The sequence below is a fragment of the Festucalex cinctus genome, chromosome 2, assembly GCF_051991245.1.
Source record: "Festucalex cinctus isolate MCC-2025b chromosome 2, RoL_Fcin_1.0, whole genome shotgun sequence".
Lineage (NCBI taxonomy): Eukaryota > Metazoa > Chordata > Actinopteri > Syngnathiformes > Syngnathidae > Festucalex > Festucalex cinctus.
Window position 1 is genome coordinate 20923423 of NC_135412.1, and position 24151 is coordinate 20947573.

Consider the following 24151-nt stretch of genomic DNA (forward strand, 5'->3'; position numbering starts at 1 on the left):
ACAGCCATAAAAAGTTTAGGAAACACACAATTTAAAACAAACAAAAACAAGGTACCTAGATCCGTTTAGAGCGCCACATTGTACGTTGAGGGCAACGCCATATTGGATGTGGCAAAGTGACTCTTCAGGTTGTACTGTAAACTAATGCACTGTATTCCCAACCCACAAGCCTACAAGAGTAAAGACATGTCAAGCTAAAAGGTATACAGTATAGTTTATGGACACATTTTTGCTCTTTGGCTTTTAAAACGCAGGAGTGACTGCCATATTTTGTCACATAGTATATGTTTTTCCATTTATGGTTTTAATACTTTTTACATGTGTTGTGTTTTTATACATTAAATATTTTTTTTGTTTATGTTTGTTTGTAACTTTTTAACAACACTTCGGTGCCAACTTATTTTGTCTTTTAAATGCACTATATAAATAAGGTGACACTTGCCTCCTGCTGTCCATGCATCCTTCAGTTAGACTGTTGGTTCATTGTGAAAGAGAAACAAAATCGTTGAGTCATAGTTTATACACTTTACGAACATTTTACTGGCACACTGTGACTACATGTGTTCAAAATGTCACCTATAAACGATTCGGTTTCATGGCACGTAAATGGAAAAGTCCGTACTCGTCAAACAAGGCAAGCTGCATTAGGGAAGATTTGTTTGCAGAGGATGTCCGCTGTGAGTGGAACAAGTGTTGAAAATGGTGTTTATTCCCCATAAATGCCGAGCTTTTCTATTTGTGAAGCTTTCAACATGCTTTTACTGTTTACTGTGCCTAATCATTGTCTCACACCTTCCGGCAGGACGGAAATAGACTCACTCGCTTGCGTGTGTGTCTGCTACGACGAGTGATGCTGTTCTCACAAATGTGTTGAGTTTTGTTCAAAGTAAATATATATTTAAAGAAAAAACATGGTTCATTTACAACTTTGTAAATTAAATACAGTTCCTATGTAAGTCTATGCATCCTTGTTCAAATGCCATGTTTGATATTATTTAAAGAAAAATGGGACAAAAATAAGGTATTTCAAAACATTTTCCACCATTTATTTGACCTATAACCTTCAAAATTGTTTTTTTCTTTAATATTTTAGAATATACGTGAAAATAAACAACAGGAATGTTTCCCCACCTCCCAAAATATATCACACAAATACCATGAACATTGTTGTGTTCCAATGTGCTCATCATCATCCAAAATCCGAGTTTCTCCACAATGTTCAACTCACACATGATTACGTAGCTGAGCTCTGTTGCAGAACCTGCTTTTCGGGTATTCAGTGCATGAAAACATTCCATGAAAAGGGGAAATAGACTCAAAGCAGTCAGGGGACTAAAAATTACATCTGCGTTTGGATTGCCAAGATTTACCAGATCTATGGATGACATTTGTGAGGTAAGATGGGTGGGAAAGCTTCCTCTAACTTTAGCATCCCTACATTAATGCTTGAGTTTGTTTTTGTTTTTTGTGTGTACATTTTCACGGTTATGAAGCAAAAAGCGCAGCCAACTGCACTTCCCCTGTCTGCCTATCTTTCTATTTATGGGAAGTCAACCCAAAAAAAATGTCTTTACATGATGTTCAATGCAGTGCTCCACTAGTCTAAACACGGTGTTCTAATTAATATTGTGTTTGTGGAATAAAGGAACCTGTGTTTTAAATCGCCTATTAACTTTTGAGGTTCCAAGCGTGTTTGTTTTCGTGAGGGGACTCAAATAACAACAACCAGTTAGAAGCCAGCCAATTTATTCCTGACAGAGGGGTATAGACATACAGAGCTCTGGGTCAACAAACATCGACATCGATCTTAGCCTGAGCAGAGATGATGTAGACTGAACGACGACAAAACTATCTTTCCTAGACCCAGTTTTATACAATCTTTCAAAGTGGAAGTGTGGAGTTGTCCTCATCTGGGTGGCCCAGGGTCCATCGACGTGTCGTTGCTCTGCAGATTGCAGAAGATGGGTGCATTGACGTTGGTGTCAGACGCTTTTGGTTTTTGGTGTGCAAGCATCCTTTTGCGGCAACCGTTGTTTCCAGCCGATGCTTCCTGTGACCTGCACATAAACTCGAATCTGGACTTTATAAACCTCACTTTTTGCACTTCATTTTCACATTTCATCTTCACACTTCACTTTTTTTATGCATAAGCCAAGCCAGTAGCATGTTTATACAATTCTTTAACTACCTACGATTAAACAACATATTCATATCCCTTTAGGAATTAAGAGTTAATTAAGCAGTGAAATTCACACATTTTTATCCATCTCGGGACGGCCATTTTGCCATTTGCTGTCGACTGAAAATGACTTCACAGGTTGTGCAGGGCTCAGGTAACAACCAATCACGGCTCACTTGTTTTTTGTTTTTTGCCAGAGCAACTGGCATGTCATAGTATGCAGGATAGTGTTTTGTGAACAATGAGTTACGTTGTTTCATTAATACCGCACAGATTCCATGACATACATCTGCGGTGGCAGCAAAAATCTTTACCCATTGACTCTCATTTAAAAAAAAGTAGAATAGACAAAAGGCATATGCAGTAGATCTTTTTCAATGCAACAGATAGGACCAACGTATGGCGCAATATTCCAGCACCCCAAGCTGGCTATGTCTAAATAGTTGGATGTCTAACTATGTCTCTGCTCTCTCTCTCTCTATCCACGCTGTATCGCCATATATCACTCAGTCTTGGCATGTCAACTTCATGGACAAGGCAAGCACGGAAAAGTTTGCTGGCTGTCTGCTGGAATCGCCATTTACTTATTCGAAGGTTTACATCCCATCGCAACACCACACAGTTTTAAAAGTAAGTTTGGTAACTGGTTGCTAGTTTGCTATCATGCTGACTTGGCGTAGTGATCACTCACAGACCTGTGAGTACGAGATAGATAGATAGATAGATAGATAGATAGATAGATAGATAGATAGATAGATAGGGGAGAGATGGTACACCGATCACCACTAGATGTAGCTGTTTCTTTTAATTGAAGTCGTGAAAGCAAAAACGTCTGACAGAAAGCGGCTTCTACACATTTGTTCTTGTCTAACCAAAGAAAATGATTTCAATAAACTATTTACCAAGAACTGAATTTTATTTTTGAAAAGCATGATGAAAGGAATAATACAAAACAGATTTGAAAAACAGAAGTTGTTTCCCTTTGGCTTGGATGTTATTCAAAATGAACCAACACCACAACCAAATTGTAGACCACAAATTAGCATTATTTTTGTTGTATTTATTTATTTTTTTGTCATTTTAAATGACGTAAAGAAAGAATATGTTCAGTTTCTCCAAAGTTGGCTGAAATAATCAAACTTTGCTCTGCTGTTTACACATTTATTGACTTACCTTTGAAACCTCAGCTAATATTTAACAGCAAAGTTGGATAGACGCACAACTACTACACTCGTGAGCACAATTGGCGCTGCATGGGTGCTGTTGTGACTTTTTTTCTTTTTTTACCCATATTGCTGATTCTTTACATTTTTTAAAATTATGGTTAGTTGAGTGAGAGGGCACGTTCTTCTTTTTACATGACTGTTCACACATTTTTGCTTCATCCATTCAGGTCTCCATTGCCAAAGTGATTCTCGGAATTCTTGGACTGGTTGTTGTTGTCGTTCTGATCACAGTACCAACTGTGATTTATTTAAAAGGTAAGTCATTTTTCCAATTGTTTTTTGGAATGGGTGCAGATAATTGATCTTTGCCCATTTTGGCGTGCTTGTAAATTCATCTTTTAAAACTACAAATAGAAGTTAAAGTTAATAGTTAACATTTAAGTACCATTGGCATTTGTAAATTGTTTACAGCATTCCGAAGCATCTACCCTGTCCCTCCCTTTGTTTATGGCTGATAGCTTAAGGATCATATGAATGTCCAACAGTGGAAAGTGGAACTTCCTGAAAGCAACGCAGTACCTAAGTTAGGAAATAGAAATCAAATTTACTGTCAAGAAGACAGTAATAACATGAAAGCCTTGTTAAAAGAAAACATACAATGGTAAAATGTCTTCAAAACATTTTGTTAGTCGACCATAAGTAGACAAACACTGCTTAAGATTTTAAAGGCCTTTAAAAGGACTCTCTAGCACCTCCGAGAGATTACAACAGGCTGTAAAGTGGCAACAAACTATCTGACGGGATACTCAGACTTTTTTCTAGTGTAATAAATTATTTTGACACTTACAGGATTTTAATACAAAGTAATAAAATAAAATAAAAAATACTGGGGGAAAAAAGCCAATGACGAACTTGAAACGATGGCAGGTATGTGCTGATTAATTCTGAAGAGCCAAATACTGTTATAAGAGGGTGTGTGCATTTGTGCAACCACATTACAGTACTTCACTTATTTTGACCTTTCCCCTGCATAAGATTGAACAACTACATTTATAAATTCAATAAAGTTCACAATAAAATTACAAGTTTGAAAAACTTGCTATTTGAGCAGGGGTGTGTAGATTTTTGATATCCAATGTACATAGAGAGAGATTGGTGCATCAAGAGAACATAAAATAATGAACTACTCCCACCTTCTTGGTTTTGGGCCCCCAAAAAAATCTGTCTTGTAAAGAAGATAAAATGTTTGAGCAATGGAAGAAGCACCTTGAGTATACAGACAGAAAAATCAGTGCTCAGTATACTACATCCAATTTTCTTGTATTTTCCAGAGGAACAGCATGAAATCACGGACAGGAGGTCGTTCACACTGGAGGACGTGTTCAACAATTCCCTCAAACCCAAATCTTACAACATCTGGTGGCTCTCTGGTGCGTATCCGTTGCATTTGCCATTTGCAGTTTGCGAATTTCAGTGCCAATCAAATGTGAGCATCTTATTTTTCAAGCTGTTTTGTTTGTAGTTCTGGGCTAATTTTCTTTGCAGATGACGAGTACCTGCATAGCCAGCAAGGTTCCGTCTATCTTCATAGTGTGACCACGGGGCAGTCCTCCGTCTTCTTGAGCGCAAACACGTTTGTAAGTCAGCCATCTTGCTTTAAGATCCGCCCCATCAAGCTATGAAAGTTTTAGAAAGTAAAACGATTCAATTATGACTAGTACTTTAATTAGAAATTGCCTGTAGCTAATTTGTCCATCTTTGAGCCTTTAATTATGCTTTAAAAAACATAGTACAATTATTATTTTATTTTTTTGTAATTGGGCTCATCAAAATGAGCTGCAATTGGCATCAGATTAGAACATGTGGTGTTAACATTTTCTTTTCTTTTTTTCATTCAAACAGAATGAAAAAGACGCTTCCGACTATCAGCTATCTGCTGATCGCAGAAATGTGGCATTTATGAGTAACTACACAATGGTAAGACTTTTATTCTTTGCGTCAATATCATTATAAAGTGCTTACTGTATGATGACATGTAATGACAACTGTTCTTATAGATGTGGAGGCATTCATTCACAGCTTCATACTCGCTTTATGATCGAACTTTAAAGTAAGTACGCAGAGATAGAGAGATTGTATTTTTGGGGTGTTTTTTTGTCTTACTGTATTTTGACATTGTCATACGTCACCTTAGCAAGTTTATAGAACCTTCCAACCTACCTGAAGAAATCCAATATTTGGCTTGGGCGCCAGCAGGGAACAAACTGGTGAGTGTGATTGAACTTGCAATGTCAGCTTTGGGCTGCGTGATGAATTAGTGAAACCTTGATCTGCCTTTCCCAAACACTTATGTCAAATACAGATGGATGATTGCGCTGTCATAGTCACTTGTTCTCTTTGGGGTTTCTAGGCCTATGTTTGGAAAAATAATGTGTACATAAAGGCCAGCCCAGATTCATTGCCCGAGCAAGTGACGTTCAATGGCAAGGAGAATCAGATTTTGAATGGAATTCCAGATTGGGTGTATGAGGGTAAGTAAGCTGTAACGTCGTCAGAAATAAATATGCACGTATACGGTATGTACAGTAATTCTTGGCACCTTACTATTAGAATAAACCACAAGGATCACAAAAATAACTTCAAAGTGACAGGAATTGTCGTTATTTTGGCTGCTTACAATTATGCTGGTGTTTATTTAAAGCACACGTTTTTGTTCCCCCCAACCAGAGGAGATGTTCTCATCCAATCAGGGCCTCTGGTGGTCCCCGGGAGGAAAATATGTGGCCTATGTTGAGTTCAATGATACAGAGGTCCCCATTGTGGAGTTCTCGTGGTACGGGGATCAACAGTATTCCAGTACTGTTTCTATCCCATATCCCAAGGTGGGTAGCCAAACATTGCCACGTGACTATACAAATAGTCTGATCCTTCTTTAAGCCTTACCACATTTCCAAAGATGGGTACCCTAATCCCAATGTCAAGTGTTTCATATTCAGGCAGGTTCCCCAAATCCAGATGTGAAGCTGTTTGTTGTGGACACAGACAACACAACAATTATCACTGAGGTCCTTGTTCCCGACACATTCAGCTCACAGTAAGAGAAGCCTTCTGACTATTAAAGTTAGAGCACGTGTTGGTTGAAAGTTGAAACATTTTTCCATCTCTGGCCAAATAGGGAGCACTACTTGGCCACAGTGACTTGGGGGACTGACCAACGTCTTGCCGTCCAGTGGCTCAAAAGGCTCCAAAACCACCTCATCCTTCAGATCTACGACCTCCAGGGCTCCAACTGGGTCCCAGTTGAGGTACGAAATGAGCGGTGTGATTTTTCCATGTGATTGCGAGTCTTACTATATATAATTACTAGGTGTGATTAAAATTGTTAATGAAATTTAATTGCATAACTTCAATAGTTAACTTATGATTAATCACAAATTTTATATATGTTCTAAATGTACAATAAGATGTTTTTTTCCCTAAGTTTTCCATTCTCTTGTTAACATAAAAGTAGAAAAAAATGTTAAACTAATACAAATATGGCTGCGTCTTTTAGTCATTGATACAGTAATTTCAAAAGAATGATTAAAATTGAGTTAAAATTAATAAGCTGTACTGTAAGGTAAAAAAAAATTAAAAGATTTGTGTTGAGGTAACTTTCTGCCACTAGATGGCATATTTGCAACTTTAAGACTGTGACAGCTCAGTCCATTTTTCTTTTCATATTAAGAGCAGTTTAATCTTTAACATCAGGTAACTTGTGAAATTCTGCACATTTTTTAATTTGTAAAATACAACTTGACCCCAGTCTCCACACATATATGCATTATTATTAAATTTATTACTGATTAATTTTGACTTAGACGTGTCTGCTGCGTTGTGACTGGAATTCTCCCAGTACAGGATTTCCAAGTAAGGGGCCAATCATTAATCATGCGTAAGAAAAAAAATTGCGGCATAAATTAATAACAAGAACGCATTAATTTTGATATCAGTTTCATGCCAAAATCAGTTTCATGCTACTACCAGTTGAAGTTGACTAAACTATTTTGCATCACTTTGCCCAAAAATATGTGTTAGCATTAAGCTAGCTATACAGTAGATGAACAAATATTTATGTAATTAAAACGTGTCTTCTCTGTCTTGTTTTTTTTTTTTTTTTTTTTTTTTTTTGTAGCATCTGAACGTGGAAAGCTCCACTGGTTGGATTGGACGGGTAAAAATCAAACAACTCCTATAAAACAGAGAGAATTATGTCATGCTAACATATTATGCTAACATATTTTTCTGGCTAGTTTTCTCCATCAGCTCCAGTCTTCGCCGCAGATAAGAAGAGTTATTACTTGTTGATGAGTGACCCCAAAGGCTACAAGCACATACATCATGTTGTGGAGGTTGGCTAAGCAGACAAACTACCGGTAATATGAAAGAATGTATTAGAATGACATTTTGTAACTTTATGCTAACTTGTCCTTTGCAGGGCAACACCACAGCAATTACGACAGGAGAATGGGAAGTCATTGCCATTCAGAAAGTAACTGCAGATAGTGTGTGAGTTATTTCATTTTGAATTTTTTGAATTTTGTTTGGTTGGCGGGGATCCCTCGGGGAATAAAATACATATTTTAGATGTGTTCATCTTCGTAAAAGGTGATCAACGTTAGTGAGTTGCTACTATTTAGCGTATATGCCTCACAATTCGAAGGTTTGAATCTTGCCTTCCTGCGAGAACTTTGCACTTTCTCCTCGTGCTTGTGTGGATTTCATACATCTACTCCTGTTTCCTCCCACATCGCACAAACATGCACGTTAGGTTCATTGAAGTCGCTAAATTGGTGTGAATGTAAGTGTAAATGGTTTGGGTAGACTGATCAAACATAAAGAGTGATAGGCTCCTATATTCATCCATATTTTGTAAACGTCCATTAACACTCAAAATATTCCACAGATATTACTCTAGCAACCAAGAGGGAGGCAAACCCGGAGGAAGGAATAGTTACAGGTAAGGCCTTTATACTATTGTGATTTAGTTCTGTACTTTCACCGACCACCTTATAATGTGCTTGTTGCAGATGGAGCAAAGGAGAGGTCACGTGTCTAACTTGCAACTTGGGCGGTGAAAACTGCCAGTACAAATCTGCTTATTTCAGCCAGAATGCGAGATTCTACGTAATGAGCTGCCGTGGTCAGTTTGTCTTTTTGTGTGAAATTCGTTCAAATGTTGTCTAACAAATTGAAGTCATTTATCATTATTGTTGTTATCATTTTTATCAAAGGGCCTAACATTCCTTACAGCTCCCTTATGGATAGCAAGGAAGGCAAAGGTGAGAGCTGTGAAATCAAGAGAAGACACAAAATGACTTTTATTCGATAATCTTCCATCTCTTTAATCATTAGAGTTGAGGCGTTTGGAGGATAATAGCCAATTCATCCAACTGATATCTGACATCCAAATGCCCACGATGCGTCGAGGAACTATCAAGATTGCTGGATACAGTGAGTTCACAATTTATTTAAAGACTGGAATATTTTAAGGTTCAGTCCTTTCAGTGAAGACTAATTCACTCCGAAGTGTGATTGTGAGTGTTTTTTGTACTTGTTTGCGATAGATCTCTGGTACGAGATGTTTTTGCCACCAGGCTTTGATGAGTCCAAGAAGTACCCGCTATTGCTGGATGTGTAAGAGTGCATCATCACCAGCCCCGGCCAAAAAAAAACACACATAGGGAAGCAAACTTAGCCTCATAGATAAAAGCACTAATCGACCTTACAGGTATGCCGGTCCCTGCAGCCAGAAGGTCGACTTTGCCTACAGCGTGGGCTGGTCCACATACCTGGCCAGCACAGAGAACATCATCGTCGCCAGCTTTGACGGGAGAGGCAGCGGTTACCAGGGCGACAAGCTCATGCACGAAATCTATAAACGTCTCGGGTCGTATGAGGTGGAAGATCAAATAACAGCAGCCAGGTAAGGAAGGAGGCTGAAGGGTCAACAATCGTGTGTCCTCCTTCCACGACGAGGCCTTAACTCAATTTCTCTTTTAGGGAATTCATCAAAATGGGATTTATTGATAAAGATAGAGTTGCTATATGGGGATGGGTGAGTAGTCCAACTAGCTCATGTTTAAGCCACTTTGCACCTCACGAGATTCTAATTAGCATTTCTTTTGTCAGTCTTATGGTGGATATGTGGCTTCCATGGCCTTGGGATCTGGAAGTGGAGTCTTTAAATGCGGAATGGCAGTTGCTCCAGTCTCCAAATGGGAATATTATGGTATTTTGCATTTTCATATTTATTTTCTGTTTTGAGCTTTCACACTATAGTAGTCACCACCTTCATTGCGGTGGTTCTGTTCCAGACCACCCCCAGAACCAGTGAAATCCGTGATAAAGAAATAACCCATTTAAATACTCCCTAGGCATGTTTTTATAGGATTTACGAAACTACATTTATTTGAAGGTCTTTAAGCACAATAAAATAATACAAATGCATTTACTGAATGCAGATGATTGAATTTCAAATTGCTACTGCCACCTGTGGCCGGAAAATGAAACTGCATTTTCCCTTCACGTACACAACGCGTACATGACGTCACATCCGGCGACAAAGGGCGGGAAATTCGAGCTTGAATCCAGCCTGAAAACTATTGGCCACAGGCTTGCAGGAGGCCATATTATGAGCAGCTATGGTGTTGATCTACTAATTAAAAAAAAAAAAATGGCCATAAATTGTCAAATAAAAAGGCTATTGTAAGGATATTTTGGGGCAAATTGTTACAAAGTGTAGCTTTAAACACATATGATATATTGAGAGAAAGAGCATTTGATAACACAAAAAAATTGTAAAAACAGTGTATCGATCCCTCTGGAGTAAACTGATCCTGCTTTTCCACCCTAACACGTTTATCATCTCATCACAAACTAGGCTGTGCTGAAATACTTCCTGTTTTCATTTTTCTTTCAAACTGTACACTATCTCAAACTAAAAAGTGTACCACCATCTAGTGGTCAACAGTGGAATTTCACACATTAGATGAGAGACCAAAATAACTGTACAAAAAAAAACTATTTGCAAAACAGCAAGACCACAAAGCTAAAATCTGGGATGGAGGCAGGTTTTAATATATCGCAATACTGTGCATCAAATATCAACGTTTGCTCCACTTTGGGTTCTTTCCAGATTCCATCTACACTGAGCGGTACATGACAAAACCAATGGACAATCCGGTAGCCTACAGCGTAAGTCTGCACATGCACCTTTCAGTTGAGTAGCTACAGAATGTGTTCACATCACATCCGATCCCATTCTGCACAGAACTCAACAGTGACTGCACGAGCCAAGAACTTCCATTCAGTGCAGTATCTTCTGATTCACGGGACAGCTGACGGCAAGTCATTTTATTTGAACGCTTATTTTAGATGTATTGAAATGTACTGAAAAAAATAATAATAAAGTAAAATGAAGAATTCATGAAAAAATACTAGCAAAGCTACTCTAAAAAATTTTTTTAAAACTAGCTACATTTATCAAGAATAAAAAGTCAAAACGAAATAAAAACTATAATGAAAAATCCAAACTATTTTAACCCTGAACCAGACTACTTAAACTCAAAATGCAAGATTTATAGTCGACTAAAAATGGACTAAATAAAAACGGGATGAGGTTGACTAACTGTGATAACAAGTAACAAGCGTGACTGAAATTGGACTAAAACTGAGACTAAATTTTAAAATGGCGGATAAAATTAACACTAGTTCATGTCAAATGTTCACATGTCACAATTGCCTACTTGTTTGAAAATATTATCAGTTCTTCTTTATTTGAGTCTCCCCTCGGGCCCATCTGTTGAATTTGACTCCGGTCTGGCGCCATCTTGCGTTTAAAAATCAAAAACACACACATGGTAGGTTAATTGGCAACTCTAAATTGTCCGTAGTAACCACCAAAGGTTGACTTAACATAAAGACAGTTTATTGTGCGGTTCCACTTTCTAGACAACGTGCATTTCCAGCAGGCAGCCGAGATCTCGGAAGCGCTGGTGAACGAGCAGGTGGACTTTGAAGCAATGGTAAGCGAACGCACCGTGCCGTCGATATGCAGGATCTCGAAATGGAATTGCGAACGTGTTGATGTTGTTCTCCTCCAGTGGTACACGGACAAGAACCACGGGCTTCCCGGTTCTGCCTATCGGCACGTCTACACCCACATGAGCCACTTCCTGCAGAGGTGCTTTGCATAAAGTGGACTGGATCAGCACTTCTGAAATAGCGTGGCTCACACGAAGAAGACGTTTACCTGCTTGGTTGATTACTGTAATTTAAATGCAAGCCGACATTTTAACAATGACACAAAAAAAAATGTTAAGAAGAGCACTCCACAACTCAGAACTGATATCCAGTTCAAGAAACAATGACTACTTAAGTGACCGTTAAATTATTTGGAAGCTACGTCAGCTTGTATATATGATCTCTGATGTTGCCATGGTTGCACAGATTCCCACTTTAGTGGGCTACGGGATTGGTGGGCATTAGCCTATAATGCCGTGTATAACAAAATAAAGCTTTTATTACCATTCTGATTTTTCAAAATAGTGTTTTGGCATTTCTTTTAAAGAGCCAGTGTGTAGTCCCTAGCGCCATCTAGTGGTCAAAGAATAGCATTAGAAGCACGCACCCTACGGTGGCTCAGAAAGACCACCTTTCGCAAGCCTACCACCAGTTCTTATTTTGCGTGAGCAAACGAGCATCTCGGTGAGCGACGGTGACTTGGCAGCCCTTGTGAAGCCTGGCGAGTGACGCCGAAAAATCGAGCAAGCCGGAATTAACCGGAGCAGCTAACAAGAGTGGCTAACGTTAGTCGGAGCCATAGGCTGGCGTGGCTAATATATATATATATATATATATATATATATATATATATATATATATATATATATATATATATATATATATATATATATATATATATATATAAAATCGATTCGGCGATATATCGCGATACTACATCGCGCGATTCTCGAATCGATTCAATAATCGGCAGAATCGATTTTTTTTTATTGATTTTTTTAAATTTTTTTATTTATTTTATTTTATTTTTTATTTTATTTTTTAGGATTCACACCTGGAGCATGGAAGAATGTTATATGAACGGAACATTAAGCCTTAATATTTTATTTTAATGCTGTTCAAACATGAAACAGATTACAACCTCTATAAGACTGAAATTTCAGATAAATAAATAATAAATTTTCATATAAATCTTACACTCTACAAGCTTACTGATTAGTATTTTCTAAATTTGAATGAAAAAAAATCGCAACAATCGACTTATAAATTCGTATCGGGATTAATCGGTATCGAATCGAATCGTGACCTGTGAATCGTGATACGAATCGAATCGTCAGGTACTAGTCACACCCCTAATATATATATATATATATATATATATATATATATATATATATATATATATATATATATATATATATATATATATATATATATTTATTTTTTATTTTTTCTTCCAGTTTCTTCAATGTTTCTGACACACACAAGTGTTAAATGCCACCCACTCTTCCCTATCGTTTTACACAAGAACTGTCAAAGAACAAATCCTCAAATATTGACTCACTGTGCCCACATTCAAACCCCCGCACATTGTACACGGGATATCACGGTAGCCCATTTAAGGATCACATCCTGCTATCTGTTTGCCACGAGTGTTGAGTTTATTTGTTTGAACTTCGCACCCTTGCACCAATAGTGGAAACACGCGCCAATGGCTTTCCTGATTAATGGGTCGAGAGTAATTGGCGGGCCGTAAATAGGGTTGAAGCCTTCCCACCTGAGCAGATCCACCTCACGCGCGCTCCAGGCAAAAACGGGAAGTAGCCTAAGGAACTATCCTCGATATTCTGAAAGGTGGGTTCTAGTCAACTCGTCTTCACAGAGCTTTCTTGAACTTACTGTTTATGTGTGGTTCTGGTTTCACGGGACAGGTCGTAGCAATGACAAACATCCGCTCCCTGGCTGGCCTCCTTGTCCTCCTCAGCTTTGTCCAGAGTAGCTGGCAGGTTCCTCTTCAAGACATCTCAAGGTACAAGCCCAGCAACGGTGAGACTACATGTGTCTGAGTGTCTTTGTGAAGGACGTGCTCTTCCTCCTCAAGCTCAGAGACAGACGATGATTTAGCGAGGAGACATTCGGAGGGAACCTTCTCCAACGACTACAGCAGATATCTTGAAGACCGCAAAGCTCAGGACTTTGTTCGCTGGCTGATGAACAACAAGCGGAGCAGGTTAGTGGTCCCTTTATGCAATTTAACAGGTGTTCTTCTGACAGCTACCAAGTATCAAATATGAGTATTAAAAATAGAATTTATGTTTAATTTAATAGTACACCTCTTACGTACGTATTATTATGGACATGAGTGGTTTTCCTGATGCTCATCATGTTGAGAGTTACATATGGCGCCTCTCCCAACTGACTCACTTTTAAGCTAACGTACGCGTTCTGAGACTTACGATGGAGAGCCGACGCACACCAGCACAGGGAGAAGATGTCAAATCAACACCCAAAATACCTGAACTGAGTTTCATACTCGCATGCTAACCTGAATGTGTTGCTTGAACGTCGCCCCCAGCAGCTTCACAAGCCATCAGATGTTGGTTGAAATGAAGAAATTAGCCTCCTTTTAGTATTCAGGGACTCCTTACTCCTTATGTTTTTCCCAAGGACCTCCTTCTTCCCCTAAAAAATGCCAAATGCCATAGGAATTAAAAAGTTAAATAAGTTACAATAACAAGTACATATTTTTTAGACAAACGAGGATGAAGATGTTTTTTTTTTTTTTTTTAATTTATTTTCAGATTTTCAGATTTCGGCCTCTATGTGTTGCTATGTCAATCTAATCTGCTCAGGACTTTCAGAATCAAATTGTGCTGGCCAATGTAACCCAATTCTTTAACAAGTCAAATTTCAAATTTGACTTTGCAGATTTTTTTTCATCTGCTCATTGGTCGGTCAGAGTAAAAACTCTCTACAGCCAACTTTGACTAGGAAAAGTGCCTATAGCGAACTGTATGCAATAATATGCATATCTGGTGAGTATGATTTGTTTGATTTTAGTTGTGTATGGGCGACATGGTGGTTGACTGGTTAGCACGTCTGCCTCCCAGTACTGAGGACTCGGGTTCGAGTCCAGGCTCCAGCCTTCCTGGGTGGAGTTTGCATGTTCTCCCCGTGCCCGCGTGGGTCTTCTCCGGGTACTCCGGTCTCCTCCCACATTCCAAAGACATGCATGGCAGGTTAATTGGGCGCTCCGAATTGTCCCTAGTGTGCTTGTGAGTGTGCTTTAGCATTAGCCACTGTGCATAGAGTGACAGCATCAAATTTGACTAGCTAACAATGTTGATTTTACTGTAGATGTGCAATCGTGTAATTTAAATCAGTTTTAGTTTGCAATAGGCACATTGCGCTTTAGCTTCTTTTATTAGGTGTGAAATGAAATAATCCCAAACCTTGTACATTTTCTCTCTTTTTATACTCTTTCCCCTTGGTTTGCACTTTGTAGAAAGTCGTCAATAATCCACGATATGAAATATGATGAAAAAAATAATAATCTGATGTATAGCGAAATGCGACTGCAGTTTGAGATGCACATTGCTGTCTTGTTCCCAAGGTTATTTTAGTTAACTATAAAACTAACGAATAAACTAAAAAAAAAAAAAAAATGTGTTAACAAAATTAAAAAAAAACGAAAATGCTTTTTAAAACAATGAAAACTAACTGAAATTACATTTTATGTTTACAAAACTAACTAAACCAAACTATAATTATAGCAAAAATGTCCTTCATTTTAGTCTTTGGTAATTAATGCAACACATGAGCATTTGGGGATGATTTTAAATGTGAAATTTAAGTAGATTTATTTTGATATTAACCGAAATAAGGACGTTTGAAAGTGTGTCACACACAAGTGACATCATCGAGCGGCAGCCAATAAAAAAAACACCTTCAGATGACGTCGGTCCCATGGTGTTTTTTTTTTTGTTTTTTTTAAATATTGCGCACGTCATACACATTTTTGAAAAACTAAAACTAGTATTGATACTAACTAAAACTAAGCATTTATTAAAGAACTAAAACTAATAACTAACCAGTACCATCATTTAAAAAAAAAAAAAAACTCAAATGAAAATTCCCCAACTATAATAACCCCGCTTGTCCCCAGCTCCACAGAAAAGCGCCACGCCGAGGGCACCTACACCAGCGACGTGAGCTCGTACCTGCAGGACCAGGCCATGAAAGACTTCGTCGCCGGGCTCATGTCCGCGCAGACCCGAAGAGAGTAGGGGAACTTGCCGCTTCTTTGCATTCCTCCAGTGCCTGATTCCACTGGGACGACACCTCGATTGCCGCTGCTTTATCCTGCTGCCTTCACGTTTGACCTTCATGTCCCTTTTCCTGCAACAATAAATCACATGAACGTGTTGAGTGAAGACAAGTTGCATTTTACAACGATTAGCTTCTTTAGCATCAAATAAGTAGTTTCCAATACATGCTGACGACATATTCACATTGAAACCTAGCAGCTTCCAAGTCATTTAACTATCATAACTATAATGAAATTAGTATCCAGTACACATTTGTACAAATTTTAGCATAGGAAAAACAGCTTTTACTTTTGGTGCACCGGTTCATTGCACCATTGCAGCGTCTGCTTTTCGTCCAAAGTCAGTTGGGATCGGCTCCAGCTTCCCGTGACCCTGAACAGGCTGAGCGGAATAGAAAATTGATGGATGGTTTGTAAATCAGAATAAACATAAAATGTGTACTTTTCTTTCCTCACCCAACAGGACAAACAACTCTCGCAAAGTATTTATAAGGATTACAAGATAAAAAAATTACTGTTGACAATATAAATGCATATTTGCAGATCAATATAACACAATAAGGAACTACAATTAGTTTCCTATTGTCTTTTAATGATCTGAAAATATGCATTTAAATCATTATTATTTGACATCAAAAAGAAAAATCTCAAATGCGGACACCTTATGGGCCAGTATTGAACCCGTAAATGGTTTCCATGGTGTACATGTACCCAGATGGGACGTCAACCGGAGAAGGCACGTGGACGGAAGCTTCACCAGCGACGTGAACAAAGTCCTGGACTCCATGGCGGCCAAGGAGTTCTTAGACTGGGTCATGAACTCCAAGTCTTCAGGGGAAGAGGTAAAGATGACTCCGTAGTTGCCTTGGGCAAATTAGCACCATCCTAGCGTGACGTTCTGTTGATTCCAGTAAGAGAAGACAAAGCGAGCAACCGAGGACGATGCATGTGAGGACGACGCAAGAAAACAAATATGAGGAACAGAAAGCCATACAAAAAAAAAAAAAAAAAAAAAGCAGATTCTTCCATTATTTTTTCTACGCATTTAAATTATTTTCTATTTATAAAAAGTACTTTAAAAAAGCATGCTCTGCAAAATAAATGATTTTTCGTTGAGCGTCTGCATTATTTTATATCACAAATGCATATATAGTAGATGGCAGCAATTTTGTTGCTGTTATGCATCATGAGCAAAGACTGACGGTATTGTACACTCCCTACACAACTCTGACAATTACATCCAATTCAAGCAATTTCTGACATTATATGAGAATAGATAGAGTTAATGTTACTCTATAAAACATACATAATAAGATCATCAATCGAATGTTAAGAGTGGAACAATTTGGGCAGCATGATGAATTCATTGCGATTCCGGTGTGCACGGCTCGGCCACCGTGGGGCAGTATAACACAGTCATGGTGACACAAAGGAAGAAGACTTTCACCACTACCATGGCCCCGTCCCAATAACCACAAGTCACCCTGCGCTCCTCAACGAAGTGTACATGTAAAAGAGGTGCACCTAGCGTTCGAGGTTAAAAAAAATAAGCGTACGAAAATTACAGAAGTGGGACAGCGCGTATGACATCATCGACTTGCGTCACTGTGGTCGATCTGCGTCATCAAACATTGCGGCAGCGGGTGTTGTTTTAGCAATTTTGCTGTTCGGAATGATATCAAAACTGCAGTAAAGTAGTAAAGTCGATCAAAGCCTAATTTCCGAAGCATTTATTTGTGGGCCCTGCACAAGTTGTTATAAGTACAGTCACAGAATATTTCAAGCCTAACTTAAGATTTATGTATTTTCTTTTACATGACAAATTCCCATTTACTTTTTTGAAAGATAATTTTAACACAAACCTACTAAATAAACCTTTTGTAGGGATAATTGTAAATAAGTTATCATACATTTGCTGCAATGAAGAACTGCTTATGCCTACAATGAAGAATGCTTTGCTTCACACTCACATTCACATAGTCTAGCCATATGTTATCTTATCTTATCATATATTTGCTGTAATGAAGAACTGCTTCTGCTTGCAATGAAGACTGTTTTGCTTGCAAAGAAGAATTGCTTCTGCTTGCAATGAAGAATACTTTGCTCTGTTCCCACTCACATTCACATAGCCTGGCTATTTGAAGATGACTCAAGAAGCTGAAGAACCACAACATCTAACTCAGCAGAATGGTTCGAGCCAGTCTGCTGAGGTCACCTGTTTTCTATTAAGAAATGATTGCAAACTTGACCACACATGTACTCAGCAATCTTCCACTCACATAGACAAACAAGTACACTGTCTTCCAACTATGCTTTGCATTTTTAGGGTTGGAACACCCATGTAACTAGGGGCGTGGAAAACCAAATAAAAAGAGGGTGAGGAGAGGAATCTTCAGAGAGTGCAGGAGTAAATTGTATCAGTCAGTTCCTCTCCTCTCGAGCCCTGAAGTGAGTGTCTTCTCTCCTTTTTGTGTCATGTTTAATAGATGTCAAACAGGTAAACCTGACACCTTACAGGATACATATTCATTTGTCTAATAAAGCCTGTTTATTTTATATACATGATCCTTGGGTTTATGTATTCAGTATTAAGAAAGTATCATTACTTTTTTATGTTTTGGGGATGTCTGTATTCAGTTTTACCCCAAAAGCATAAAAATGGGGGAAACGTGGACGTGTTTTTCCACATAGCAGTATATTTATCGTGTATAGGTAGCCTGATTATTATGCAATTCAAACAATATACCTTCTGCTGTTGTTTTTTCTTCTTCTAATGGATGAGCTTTCGGTGTTCAAGGACAAAGACAGACATGACATATGGAGGGAAAGAAAAAAACATAATTCCATGTATGTTTATTGAAATGTATCTAGACACTCTTGATGCAATCCTTCGCATTCTGCTGAACAAAATGACAATTCAACAACAAATTGGAACTGATTACTTCACAATCTCCAGTCAAATTGCTAACCAAACACACATGGCTATCATCTATCAAAGTTTAAGGCAAAAAAATATATAAATAAAATACACACAGATGCAGTCAAAATATGTGATATTGATATAATTTTGACCTCTTATTTGTTTGTCTAAGCATTGAGAGAAGAATCAGACATTGGGAAAGAAACATCAACATCAAAAAAATGCCTACTTGGACATCATGTTTTGGAATATATTAACAACACTGAATAAAATATAGTATGTATTATACATTGTTAAGACTGTTCAGCTCATATTACAGGTGGCCCTTTGCAGAAAAAAAGTGTTATTGCATCGCTAGAAGTACTAATGGTGTCTTAAAAAAACAAAACAAAACATTTTGAACGCCAACACAACACAGTAGACATCATAGGTCCCGTGGATGACACGAACTGACAGCGGTGAAGATTTTTGTACAAGCCACTCCAAAGATCAGCAATGATGAACAAAGAGAAAAAGACCAAGTAGCTATTTGCCAAAGGAGGCGAAAATCATGTGCTACCTTCAACAACATGAAGAATAAAAACAGATGCAACATCACAAAAAATGTAAATATACAGAATATAGTATATGAGATTTAATATATGTTCCCCCCAAAAAAGATTCGCTTTAGACACACTTCTCACAGAAATGCTAAATTCTACAATAATGTCCATCACATATTTAAGCTTTTTCACAATTTAGCTGAGGCAGGATTTTTAGAAATGTTGCAGGTTTTGCCAAACATACAAAATACAATTCAACATTTTTCAAAAGGTGTCCTTTAGTTGGCCCGCTTTGTTGCTGGTTTCACACAAATGTGCACTGAATCGTCAATATAGTCGCCTATGGTGGTTCTAATTTCATGTTTTATTCACAAGTTGCACATGACACACATAACAAAAAAACAAAAAACAAAACAAAAACATTGTGTATCACACAGTACAAAGGTTGGTGGAGTGTGGCACAGTTTTTTTTTCTTTCTTCAAAGAACAAAACAGACCGAATGATGGCAATTGTCTGCCAGTGTGTGTCATCACAAACTTGTCTCCCGGTCCAAGCTCTTGTCGTGCCTTCGACGCTTGTGGCGCTTCTCAACTTTCTTGGGTAAACTAGACGGGTAGGGAGCGGGATGGGGGGGGGGATGCAGATGGATAACATATTGGAATACCAGAAAATGTCTTCTTCTTTTTTTCTTTTTTTTTTTGTAAATACAAAGCGAGGCTAAGAATAGGAGCAAATTCATTGTTGACTATATCACTGGATAATTCAGCAGCGCTATCATCACAGTCCCAAGATATCATGCAAACATGCCCCCTAGTGGCTGTGAGCAGATTGGAGGAATCTGATTGCATAGCTAGATAGATGCTAGTCAGAGCAGCTCTGACTAGCATCTATCTAGCAATGCTACTAGCTAGATTCTAGCTAGTAAGGGTGTGCCAAAAAAATTGATTCACATAAGAATCAAGAGTCTCATTTACTACGATGCAGAATCAATATAAAATGTCCCAAAGTTGATATCATTTAAATTATTTGTTTATTTTATACCGTATTACCCTAGTTTGTATGTGCCTTATTGAGAACGCTGTTAATGTTGTACACGATTTGGCCACTCAGAGGCAGTGTGGCTCCACGCGTTCAGGTCCACTTTTAAATTGTAGCCACATTAGAGAGTAGAAGAAAAAAGTTCTGAACGAGTTTTGCTAATACAAGTTGTGGTTGTTTATTTTAATTATTAATTTCTGCGTAGGTAGTGTTAAGAGTAATATTAAGACGATTCTCTGTATACTGTATACATTGTGCAGCATTTTTGTATGAAGCCGTTCTTTTGCGTGGTAAAAGTGATGAAAGTAGAGCGCTAATTAGTGTTAGTGAGTTAATGGCGCTTTCCATTGTGCATTAACCTTGGGCTAGCTACATTTGGGAAATACAAAATGGTCAAATTATCGTACGTTTGCCATTTTGATGATTTAATGATCATACATCGTACAGAGGGTCAAATTATCGTACAAATTCGATAATTACTGTACACCTGGTAACACTGGGAGGGCAGACTATATATACTATAAAAGCTATAAAATTTTATAGTTAGCTACATAGAGTAGCAGTTGTGGTCTACACTGTGTTTTTGTGGAAAAGGGCACTTTCCTTTCAATTTAAAACGTAATAAAAATTTTTTTAAAAAAAAGGCACTTTAATGCATCCATTTGTCATTCTGTCTTGCAAAGCAGACCGGAGTAGATCATGGCAAATTTTTGCACATCTATAGATTGAAGCAGAAATCATTGTCAATCTGATCATTTTGAATCGAAAATTGATTCTGAATCGAATTGCAGATCCAAAAATCGGAATCGAATCATAAGACAGTAAAAGATTCCCACCCTTACTAGCTAGCTACATCGATAGAGAAATGGATGATAAACTAGATGATTATATTATTAGAAGGGTTATATTGACACAAATGCTATTCGTTAACCAAATGAAATGCATTTTTGCGTCATGTGTTAGCATTCTGCTAATGGATTTTCTTACGCAGTTATGTGGATTTTTTTTTAAAGAGAATCAATAAAACAGCTAGAAGCTTCTTTTTTTAACAACTGCTGCATGTTGTGATGTGAGTTGAGTTCACTGCAACCATATGAAAAAAATAAATAAAATCGGCCAAGCGGCAACTTGTATCTCAAAAGCACATCGTTCAGCTAACTGGCAAATCGAGCTCCTCCGTATTATTTCGAGCATGCAAAAGGCAAACATGCTTGGACAACAGAAGACAACAGGTGTGTCCGCTTTCAAACCAATAACAACATTCATTGCAGGCAGCTATTGCTAACCCTAAACAAGCAACAGGACAAGACTCACCTTTGGCTTCTCAGCTTCTGAGAGGTTAGGAAGGGGAGCTTGATGGGTGGGATGAGGCAGAGGGAGGCAATGCAGGAGATTCTATGTTAGTCTACTGGCTGGACAACCATTCGGATAGGGCTTCTCATAAGTCATGTCCACGCACACATTTGATTCAAAACCAGGGTCACAGAAAGTTCATTTAACAACATGTAATTGTGTAGCACAGTTGGATTAAGTTTATAGTGACTACAGTAAAAGAGGGGTTGGGTGGGCCACCTACAGTATGTGTGTTGCGAAGTGATGAAACATATCATATTTAGATAAAGACTTATAACTCATACTAATATATCTGTGCATTTGAGATAAACATGTTTTGTTTATTTTCTATTTAACTTTTATGTTAGTCAAAACAACTTTAGTATATTATTATGATAGAAGCATTAGGGAGTAGGACTAGATATGTTGTTGTACTTCTTCCTACTCCTTTTGAACATGTAAATTATGATACTATTAACAATTTTTCTTTTCCTTTTCTCTTTCTTTAACTACAACTTGTATTTTATACTTGGGATTAGTGTTGTTCCGATACCGATACTGGTATCGGCAGAGGTGCCGATACTGCATTAAAACAGTGGTATCGGTATCGGTGACTACTCACAAGTAACATGCCGATACCATTAATTCCAACGCTAATATAGGATTTTGGATGCAGCATCTTGTGTCTTGCTGGTGCACGACATTCACTGGTATGTGACATGTTCACTGCATGCCGATCTAAGATATCCTATTGGCTCTTGAATGCTCTGAACCAATGGCAGGACAGCTTTTTCATGTTGAGGAGAAAAAAACCCCTTAAGTATCGGTATGGTCGGCTGATACGGCAAAGCTGGGCATCTGTATCGGTATCGGGAGCCAAAAACGGTATCGGAACAACACTACTTGTGATGTGTTTATATGTTCAATAAAACCCAATCAATCAATCAATCAATCAATCAATCAATCAATCAATCAATCAATCAATCAATCAATCATTCAGTAAAACGTTAACAAACACAAACAAAACCAGCTGACGTGTGGATGTCATGCTAACATACAAAAAGAGACAAGACAAAAACAGTAAAAGAGTTTGTGTGTGGACAAAAGTCCTGTTTGTATGCACACGGACCACTTGAACCTAAACATACCATCTCCACACAACGATGGAAAATGAAATGATAAATAATAAACATGACGTTCACCAAAACACAACATATTCTTTTTTTTTTTTCTGTTGTTTTTGAGGGCATACCTTTTAGCAACTGGATCCTTTTCGACGGGGTTGACACTCTTCCAAACATTCCCAAAGGAACCTTTCGACATCTCATCCGTAATGTTCACTGTGGCTGGGTCGCCCCTTGAAGTATTAAAAAAATATATAGATCAGATATGAAATCACAAAGATAAGCATAGTTGAGTGTTTGAAGACAATATGTTATACAGTAGTTGCAAAATAACTTGTAAACTTACTTGAAGTGCGCCTCAAGTGGAACCTGCACAATGCCTTCTTCTTCGACAATAATACTGTGTTCCTCCTGAGGAGAGACACAAGTGCTGTTCAGCAACAAAAAGGAATCGTTGTCCTCGCCACGAAAGAGATGCAATTTGACTTTCAACTGCAAACGACATCACATTGTCCTTTATGTATCGCCGCACCTCTTGTGCAGCATCTTCAAGCTTCTTTTTCTTCCACTCTGGCATCAAATCGTCCAACCAGCTGAGTTCTCGCTTCGTGAAGATGAAGTCCAGGAGCTTACGGATGAAGACGAGTGCCAAGACCTTGTAGGACAGAAATACACAAAACACATCGGATGTAATATTCAATAGCCACCACAGTTCAATGACCCACTTGGGATATATGATTTAAAAATGTTTTTTTTTTAATTACCATCATTGGGAAAACTATGGCGGCCCTAGAGGTTTTGATGACCCACAGCAACACCAAACAGCTGAGCTGGATGATGGTGAAGAGGTGCACCTTCCTCAGTGGAACGTGGCGAAGGTAAATGAAGTCAGGCTGATGTTTGGCCGGCATCCCAAACAATTTCAGACGGTCAAAGAACTGCAAACAGAGAGGTCGGATATAGAAACTCACCTTTTCTCAAAAACATGTATCCATTTCTATCTATCTATCTATCTATCTATCCATCCATCCATCCATCCATCCATCCATCCATCCACCCGTCCATTATTTAACACCAAGTTTCTCATAAACAATACTAAACTGTCCAAGTAACACCATCATGACCAATATTTAAATTCAGTCGCAAATTGTGTTGATGGGAGACAGGGTTTCTTCCTAAAAAGTATATTCAATATTATTGTATTATTGTATTGTATTGTATTGTATTATTATTGTATTATTGTAACATTATGCACACTTTAACATCAACACTGCGCTTAAAGGGATACTTGATTCATTGAACAATTTTCAGCAGTGAAAAGTTCATATTTTGTCCGGAATTAATTTGATAACTTCATGATTTTCATGTACAATTAATACCTTTAAAAACTATTTTTTCATCTTGCTGTTGACTGATGATGACATCACCTGTGCTGAGGAAGTAGGTAACGACCAATCA

General features: G+C 38.1%; 3 protein-coding genes and 1 long non-coding RNA gene across 5 annotated transcripts in view; 2 read left to right on the forward strand and 2 right to left on the reverse strand.

The window, feature by feature from the left end:
* The first annotated feature begins 1314 nt into the window (after positions 1 to 1314).
* On the forward strand, positions 1315 to 11931 carry LOC144014099 (dipeptidyl peptidase 4-like). The gene is made up of 27 exons (XM_077513633.1): positions 1315 to 1395; positions 2690 to 2809; positions 3573 to 3660; positions 4677 to 4775; positions 4891 to 4982; positions 5248 to 5322; positions 5403 to 5455; positions 5540 to 5612; positions 5756 to 5876; positions 6073 to 6227; positions 6342 to 6439; positions 6521 to 6650; positions 7520 to 7558; positions 7638 to 7736; positions 7823 to 7893; positions 8291 to 8344; positions 8415 to 8527; positions 8619 to 8666; positions 8740 to 8838; positions 8952 to 9021; positions 9116 to 9310; positions 9388 to 9442; positions 9517 to 9616; positions 10523 to 10581; positions 10658 to 10730; positions 11338 to 11411; positions 11490 to 11931. Exons 1-27 carry the CDS (start codon positions 1378 to 1380, stop codon positions 11580 to 11582), a joined length of 2364 nt encoding a protein of 787 aa, XP_077369759.1. The 5' UTR covers positions 1315 to 1377; the 3' UTR covers positions 11583 to 11931.
* Positions 11932 to 13267: 1336 nt separating this feature from the next.
* LOC144015019 (uncharacterized) lies at positions 13268 to 16757 on the forward strand. 2 transcript variants are annotated; one of them, XM_077515325.1, is made up of 5 exons: positions 13268 to 13438; positions 13511 to 13639; positions 15575 to 15691; positions 16452 to 16578; positions 16648 to 16739. In XM_077515325.1, the coding sequence occupies exons 1-5, from the start codon at positions 13314 to 13316 to the stop codon at positions 16648 to 16650; spliced, it is 501 nt and encodes a 166-aa protein (XP_077371451.1). In that variant the 5' UTR covers positions 13268 to 13313; the 3' UTR covers positions 16651 to 16739. The 2 variants fall into 2 exon arrangements, with proteins under 2 accessions (XP_077371451.1, XP_077371450.1); XM_077515324.1 differs by having other exon boundaries at positions 16452 to 16757.
* Positions 13339 to 15883, reverse strand: LOC144015020 (uncharacterized). The gene is made up of 3 exons (XR_013282669.1): positions 15630 to 15883; positions 13955 to 14091; positions 13339 to 13616 (listed from the first exon to the last, which is right to left on the reverse strand). It is a non-coding gene; the product is annotated as an uncharacterized LOC144015020 (long non-coding RNA).
* A 1815-nt stretch (positions 16758 to 18572) lies between the features above and the next one.
* The window catches only part of LOC144014100 (sodium-driven chloride bicarbonate exchanger-like), a 61551-nt gene continuing 55972 nt past the window's right edge, over positions 18573 to 24151 (reverse strand). The window contains exons 22-26 of the mRNA XM_077513634.1: positions 23458 to 23631; positions 23226 to 23348; positions 23040 to 23104; positions 22822 to 22926; positions 18573 to 19804 (exon numbers count right to left, since the gene is read on the reverse strand). Coding sequence (XP_077369760.1) covers positions 19729 to 19804; positions 22822 to 22926; positions 23040 to 23104; positions 23226 to 23348; positions 23458 to 23631 — 543 coding nt within the window. The 3' untranslated portion in view covers positions 18573 to 19728. The remainder of the gene's footprint in view (positions 19805 to 22821; positions 22927 to 23039; positions 23105 to 23225; positions 23349 to 23457; positions 23632 to 24151) is intronic.

Coding starts and splice junctions, on each gene's coding strand:
- LOC144014099 (XM_077513633.1), top strand. Junction 8,528..8,618: donor CTACGTAATGAGCTGCCGTG/GTCAGTTTGTCT, acceptor TTTTTATCAAAG/GGCCTAACATTCCTTACAGC. Junction 11,412..11,489: donor AGGTGGACTTTGAAGCAATG/GTAAGCGAACGC, acceptor GTTCTCCTCCAG/TGGTACACGGACAAGAACCA.
- LOC144015019 (XM_077515324.1), top strand. CDS start 13,314: ATGTGTGGTTCTGGTTTCACGGGACAGGTCGTAGCAATGACAAACATC. Junction 13,640..15,574: donor ATGAACAACAAGCGGAGCAG/GTTAGTGGTCCC, acceptor GCTTGTCCCCAG/CTCCACAGAAAAGCGCCACG. Junction 15,692..16,451: donor TCCGCGCAGACCCGAAGAGA/GTAGGGGAACTT, acceptor ACATGTACCCAG/ATGGGACGTCAACCGGAGAA.